General features: G+C 46.6%; 1 protein-coding gene across 5 annotated transcripts in view; it reads right to left on the bottom strand.

Moving 5' to 3' along the window:
* PLEKHG4 (pleckstrin homology and RhoGEF domain containing G4) overlaps positions 1 to 7,764 on the bottom strand; it is a 172,352-nt gene that overhangs the window by 68,331 nt on the left and 96,257 nt on the right. For all 5 annotated transcript variants that reach the window (XM_019505853.1, XM_019505857.1, XM_019505856.1 and 2 more), the window contains one exon: positions 19 to 65. In XM_019505853.1, the coding sequence (XP_019361398.1) occupies positions 19 to 65 (47 nt within the window). The remainder of the gene's footprint in view (positions 1 to 18; positions 66 to 7,764) is intronic.

Here is a 7,764-nt window from a genome sequence, read left to right as displayed (position 1 = left end):
TCACCAGCCGATGGACACCTTCATCCACCTCATTATAAAGCAGGGTAGCAGCATCCAGTGCGTCCCTGAAAGGGAACACAAGTACAGTTGCTAGGTTTCACCTTCTTCCTAACATTTCATCTGTGTGGGACCTGGCTATTGACAGCCCCTCAGTCACCCTTTATACAGGATTTTCTATTCATGGAAGAATACAGTGCATCACTTCTGCTACTTCCATTCACATCAGCATTCCAACACTGATGTCACCACACTCTGTTCCACTGTGATGAAAGACAGTCTTCAGGGACTTCTGGGGCTCCTCCTCCCAGTCAAGTTTCCTACAGAACTTTATTCCAAAGCTCACATATTTAAGAAGGGAGACAACATTCTGATTCCACATTAAGATTTTGTACAGAAACAACCCAAGACTAAAAGACTTCTCCTTGATTTATTTTAACTTTGCAAAAGGAGCAGTGATTTTTAAGCAAGTCAGTGGTGTCTTGAAGGACTTGAATCTAAACCAGTGTAACATCAAGCTCCTGAAAGGGAAGACAATGTTATGGACTTCTACTGTTTAAATTCAGAGAAATCTGCAAAACAAACATCATCAAGAGAGTCAGCAAACGTGGAGTTCCAACATTCCTTCACTTTTAACGCAGTGTCATTAGTAACTAAGACAAAATCGTATCTTTTAATCCAGGCTGGAAGTTCCTCTCTGCTTGTCCCATCACTACCAGTGTAGGGTCTGGAGCTCTATTACAGACTGATTGGGACTCATGGGCTAGGATGGAAACAAAGTTTTAGCTTCTGCTGAGGAGCCCTTGCTTTGTGGTGGCCATTTTGTGGCATCTTTGAACCACTCTGATGTACTTTCCAATGTATTAACACTATGATACACCCGAGAGGGCCAAACCCATATCTCCCATCTCTCAGGAGAGTGCCTTATCCACCAGGCTATCAACTATATTGAGACGTACTCTCTACCCCAGCTGCTGAAGCTGGGATTATGCAACATGTAAGATCCATGGGCCCAAAAGAAAGCAAATGAGAAGGAACTTGACTCGGCAGCCTAGTGGTTAGAGACTCACTTGGCGGCAGGGAGGGGAGAGTTCCAGAGTCCCAACTTCTTTTTTTTTACCCAGTACCTGCTAAAAGTTAAATGAACAAACAATCCAGGACGCAGGGACCAGGACCCAAGACTCAGTCCCTCCCAGCTGAGTATCGGCACCACTAGGCTACAGCCACGTGCATTACTTGTTGCTCTTTATTTTGGATCCAACACATCTTGCATGCCTGGCTGCCTTCCAGTGCTGCAGGTTCAATGGGAGAAGAGGAGAGTGCCCCCTCTCCAGCCTCAGCTCTCACCTGGCATTCTCCTGGGAGACTGGGGGTGTGGTTTGAGCTCTTTCAAACCACAGAGGTCTGGGAACCAATTCTGAGTGAGTCTCCCACTTGGTAAGTGGGAGACTCACTCAGCAGTAAACCAGGAGTTGGCTGCCTTTTACTGGTGTGGGCTGGAGCTTACCAAATGTTAGGCACCAAATTCTACCTGAGCTCCACTGTAATCCAGATGGGAGCTGGAATGTGCCTAAAGCCTGCCCAAGTCCCAGCAGCACTGAGTTCTCTACCAAGTGAAGCACTCTACCCCATACATTTGCAGAACCTGGATTTTGGTCTCTGCTCCTACTGTGATTTCTATTTTTTAGCCACTGACCACCTAAGGTAAAATGAACAAACAACCTGGGAAGCAGTGACCAAAACACAAGTTTCTACCCTCCCAGAGAAATTCTGTATTTAACAGAGACTGCAGGATGCTATATTTTTCTTTAAACTAAATGCAGTTGTCATTGTAAATTAGGCACCTCACTTCTGGGCACTTTGGATCCCAAGAGAACAAGGGTGCCAAACATTCACATGCCAGTCAGATGCCCAAGGTCTGAGGAGAGACAGGAGTTCAGACATACCCCTGTGCATTCCTTATTGGCTGCTTCTAGGAGACTCCCTGCTTAACGCCTAGGTGGCCTGAATCATCCTCTGAAGCAGCGGTGGGCAAAATACAGCCCATGGGCCAGATGCAGCCCGTCAGGCCATTCTATCCAGCCCATGGGGTCCCTAAAATTTTTTAAAAATTAGTATTTATCTGCCCCTGGCTGCCTGTCATGCAGCCCTCAATGGCTTGCAAAACTCAGTAAGTGGGCCTTCACCCAAAATAATTGCCCACCCCTGCTCTGGAGCTACCCGTCTTCACTAATTGTTTGGGAATTCTACACCCCTAATCCTGTTAATGTGGATTACCTTCTGGAACAGGGTACCTAGATTTCAGGCACTGCCTTTTGTAGATGCTTATGAGAATAATTTGATCCAGCTCCTGAACACCATCTCTATCATGTTTTAAATGCCCATGTGCTCCTTTGAACATCAGGCCAAATTTTAAAAGGAGCTTTGATGTTTAAAGATAAGAAGAAGTTTCTTGTGGTATTTGTTAAAACTGTTGAGATGCCCAACTCCCTGGATTATATGACTAGGCTGGTAACAGCCAGGTTTTTAGAACATAAGTAACTAGAAGTTTAGAATTCAGATTCATTTATACCATATGTTACTGTGGTTTTATCTATACGATGTATCTGAATTTTTGACACTTATTGGCAATCATCCTGAAAATATCTTTGTAGTCCTTCATTGGCATGAGGCTGAATGATCATTCTAAACAATCCAGTCTGCACAGTGCAAACCCACAGGAAGTTTCCATACATGAGGTTCTGCCAAATGTGCAGCAGCCAATTTTTAAACCTCAATCTCTGGGCACTGCTACTTGTCCCTGGGTTGTTGTTTTTTTTTCTTTCTTCTCTTTTTTTATAATCTTCAGCATGCCAGAGCGAATGAATTCCTCCAGTGAGTGATCACAGGCAAAACCACACTCAGACTCACATCTGAGATATTGGAGTTCATAAGACATGAAGTTCCTATAGCTGGTTTTAAAATATATTTTTGATAAGTGCTGGTAATGCCCTGCAGGGCCCCAGATAAAACAATGTATCTCTTTATCTGCTCTCTCCCAGCTGTCTCAAGGCCGATCTGAGACACAGGCTCAACTCCCAGCAGTTCTGCCTTAAGTTTAACCACTGCATTCAGCCAATAACCATAAAGTAAATTAGAGATAAGGTGATCCAGACAAATTCCCCCAACAACAAACCTGAGAACATAAGAAGTCTTGTACTGGGTCAGACCATAGACCCATCAAGCCCAGTAGCCTGCATCCCACAGAAGCAGAGCAAATGCTAAGGGGAAGGGTATTTAAACAGTGTCCACCCACACTGAATTCTCTTGCAGCTTCCAGAATATGAGAACCACCCCAAAGATCTCTGCTAACCTCACTAGGTAGAAACCTCCTTCCTAACCTCAAATCAGGCAATCAGCGTGACTCTGACCTAAGAGTAAGACACCGCAGCCAGGCATCCAAGGAGGATTCTCTGATTACTTCAGATCACTGGACCACACTCTCTCTTATCCCATCTCTTGAAGTCCATTGTACACCATACAGGGTCAGCCAGGAAATATATGTGAAATATTACAGGAATATCTTTGTTTCCAGTTACTGTGCAGCCTCACTCCATATGTGAGATGTAGCCTGATCATGTTTTGTCTAGCAGGTTTGTCACCTGGTCACCTGCTGGGACTTCAGTACTTTAAATAAAGTTATTGGGCTTGATATAGGGTATTTGCATGGAATATAATGGCCCACACTATACAGGAGATCAGACAATCTGATTAATGATTCCTTCTGATTTTAACTCTATGAAACAAATATTGCAGCTGTTCCACCGGTTGACCCTTTGGAGTGAACAATGCAGCAAGTCACAGGGTGACTTTGGCTCCTCTTTCCATGTTTGAATGGGGGCTGTAGGACAACTGGGGCCAAACTCATTGCACATAGGATTCCTAGTGGCAGAGTCAGTGTATTCCCCACTCTGGGGCTCCAGACATGTGGTAAAGGAGCAGTAAGGACAAGACCCATAATTTCATGACGCTAACTCTGCAGACCTGAAAAAATGTCAGAGGAGGCAGCCAACTGCTACACAAATGAATCCAACAGACTGTCATGATTTTTTAACTAAAATATGTATCTAATGTTAACTGTAAAAGAAGATTCTCAGCTGCTTGGAATGGTGGGTTTGTGAGCATTTACTAGCAGTAAAAAGGGAGCCCAGACTTCTCTCTCTTAACAGGCTTTGACAGTGCCTTGGAGCTCTGCAGACAGAATACACTTTGATACTGAGCCGTGCTCTTCCAGCTCCTACCATGCACAGCTGCCAGAAAGCAAACTCTGTCCCAAGCAGAGCAGAGCAGAGCAGAGCCGAGCAGAGGGCTCTGCTGTCCTTATCCTGTAAGCCAGCATACGCTCCAAGAGGAGCCACTGTAGCACAGCCTCCATTTTTTTGCCACTTCAGGTAACATGCTTATACAGGAAGTACCAGCATCTCTGAATTACCCTCTCCGTATCTTAGCTACACAACACTGGTGCTGTATTAGTACTGAGGGGTTAGAAGGCCCATTTTAAAGGGCCTCTGAAATTACATGTGCAATGTTGAACTCAACTGCATGGGTGGGCATGTTCCAAGGACACTTTTAAAAATGTTAGCCTTTTATGTTTTTCTTTACGGAAGTGTTTCTTTCTGCAGTTGTTCATAAAACTTCTGAGCAAGAACACTTACTTAAAGGCCTGGGCACACAGCATATTTACAGCAGCATAATTTATTGTGCTTTTGTAAACTAATGCAAATTATACCAGGATTTGAAGTTAGAATCGTAGAATCACAGAACCGGAAGGGACCTGTGGGATCATCAAATCCAGTCCACTGCCATGGGCAGGAAGTATTGGGCTCAGATGAGCTCGGCAAGGTGCCTGTCGAGCCTCATCTTGAACACCTCCAAGGATGGCAACTGCACCACCTCTGCTGGGAGTGCAGTTCCAGATTCTGGTGACCCTTACAGAGAAGAAGTTTTTCCTTATATTCAACCTGAATTTACCCTCTATTAGTTTATGCCTACTAGTCCATGTCCTCCCTTGAGGTGCCCTCCTGAATAGTTGCTCTCCTAGTTCTTGATACTCCCCACAATGTACTTGTAGGCAGCTATCAAGTCACCTCTCAGCCTTCTCTTCCTCAGGCTGAACAGGCTCAGTTCCTGGAGCCTCTACTCATAGGGCCTGTCCCCCAAGTCTTCAATCAAACAGGCAGCCTGTCGTTGTACCCTCTTGAGCTTATCCATGTCCTTCTTGAAGCGTGGTGCTCAGAACTGGGCACAGTACTCCAACAGAGACCTCACCAACACTGAATAAAGAGGGAGAAGTACCTCCCTGGATCTACTGGCCACACAGTGGCTGACACATGCCCAAGTTTTATTGGCCCTTTTGGCAGCCTCATCACGCTGTTGGGTCATATTTATCTTCCAGTCAATCATGACCCCCAGGTCTCGATCAACACTCTCTGCGAGCGGCCTCTGAGTCAGCTGATAAGATCAGCACTCCTAGGGATTGCTGCATGCACCACACTTCACTACTAGGCACTTCCCTTTTTACTAAGTCTTAGGCCTCCACTTCTCACAAGGGAAAACCTTGAAGCTTCCCTATAGTGAGACTGGACCCCAGCTTCTGCACTTCTGTTACCCGGGCGCTTTCAATGAGTACAAAAGAACCTGAGAGCACACACACACACCCTCTGTTCCAAGCACACAGACACACACACACTCCCTCTGTTGCAAGCTCCAGACAAACTGCTTTCACATAATCTGCCTTCCCTGGCTGCCACTGGAGCCAGGCATACTTAAACAAATAGAAATTCCCCCAATTCTAGAAAAGCCTATTTTTCAAAAGCAACGGAGAGCCCTAAGTCTCACTGGAAATAAATGGGACTCTGGCTCTCAAGTCACCTATGCGCTTTTGAAAGTTTTAGCTCAAACATGTGCGTCAGTTTACCCCCTGCTCAAAGGAGGACCACCCCCAACTACATCACAGCACCCAAAGCATTGTCTAGCTGGGTTTGGAAAACCCCTAAGGATGGAGCTTCTACCAGCTCTCTGGGTAACCCGTTCCAGTGTTTTACTACCCTTCTAGTGAAAAAATTCTTCCTATCTAACCGAGACTTCCCTTGCTGCACCTTGAGACAGTTTCTCCTTGTTCTGTCATCTGCCACCAGAACAGTGTAACTCGATCCTCTTCTGAACCACCCTTCAGGTAGTTCAAGGCTGCTATAAAATCCCCTCTCAATCTTCTCTTCTCTAGATTAAATAAGCCCAGTTCTCTCAGACTCTCCTCAGAAGTCATGTCCCCCAGCCCCCCAAGCCATTTTCACTGCCCTCCACTGGACTCTCTCCACTGGACTCTCCTTTCTGTAGTAGGGGGCCCAAACAGAACACAGTACTCCAGATGTGGCTTCCGCCAGTGCTGAATACAGGGGAATAATCACTTCCCTTGACCTACTGGCAACACACCTGCCAATGCAGTCCAGTATGCTGTTAGCCTTCTTTGCAACAAGGTCACAGTGTTGGCTCATATTCAGCTTACTGTCCACTGTAATCCTCAGGTCCTTTTCTGCAGACCTGCTGCCCAGCCAGTCAGCTCCCAGCCTGTACTGGTGAATGGTATTGTTTCATCCTAAGTGCAGGACTTTGCACTTGTCCTTGTTGAACCTCATGAGATTTCTTTTGGCCCAATCCTCCAATTTGTCTAGGTCACTCTGAAACCTAGCCCTAACCTCCAGTTTATCTACTATTTCCCCGAGCTTGGTGTCATGTACAAACTTGCTGAGGCTGCACTCTATGCCATCTTTCAGGTTGTTGATGAAGACATTGAACAAAACTGGCCCTGGGGCACTGCACTTGATATCAGCTGCCAACTAAACATCGAGCTATTGATTACTACTCTCTGAGCCCGCTGCTCCAGCCAGTTTTCTATCCACCTTACATCCAGTCTACTCAACCAGCCCATACTTCCTTAGCTTGCCTGCGAAAATGTTGCGGGAGACTGTATCAAAAGCCTTGCTAAAATCAAGGTATATCACATCCACTGGTCTCCCTGCATCCGGAGCCAGTCATCTCGTCATAGAAAGCAATCAGGTTGGTCAGGCATGATGCGCCCCTGTTGAATCCATGCTGACTGTTCCTAAACACCTTTCTCTCCTCCACGTCCTTAGAAATGGATTCCTTGACGATCTACTTCATGATTTTTCCAGGGACCAAGGTGAGGCTGACCAATCTATAGTTTCCTGGATCCTCCTTTTTCCCTTTCTTAAATATGGATACTATGTTTACCCTTTTCCAATCATCTGGAACCTCTTCCAATTGCCATGAATTTTCAAAGATGATGGCCAGTGGCTATGCAATCTCATCAGCCTACTCTCTCAGCACCCTCAGGTACTTCCCATCCGGCCCCATGGACTTGTATACGTGCAGCTTTTCTAAACAGTCCTTTAACTTATGCTAGGGACCAGGGGTGACACGTAGAGGATGCACAGGGTGCATGTGCACCCCCTGACAGGCAATGCTCCCCACTTAGGTGATGGGCAGGGGGGCTGCAGGAGTGCCTATGCCCTCCCTGTGAGTGCTGGCCGGGGAGTGGGGGCACAAGGTGAAGCGCCACTGGCACTTTTGGGAGCACCACTTGCACTTCCCAGTTCGCACGATCAGCCATGCGGGGGGACCTTCCCCCCCAGTTGGTGAGATTGGGGGGAAGGGTTCCCCCACGGCCACCGCTGACTGGCCACTGGGGGGCATGTGCCCCCCCCCCCC

The sequence above is a fragment of the Gavialis gangeticus genome, unplaced genomic scaffold (genome assembly GCF_001723915.1).
Source record: "Gavialis gangeticus isolate Ggan-Ray unplaced genomic scaffold, GavGan_comp1, whole genome shotgun sequence".
In the NCBI taxonomy this organism is placed as follows: domain Eukaryota; kingdom Metazoa; phylum Chordata; order Crocodylia; family Gavialidae; genus Gavialis; species Gavialis gangeticus.
This window is presented reverse-complemented; position numbering and strand designations above follow the sequence as displayed.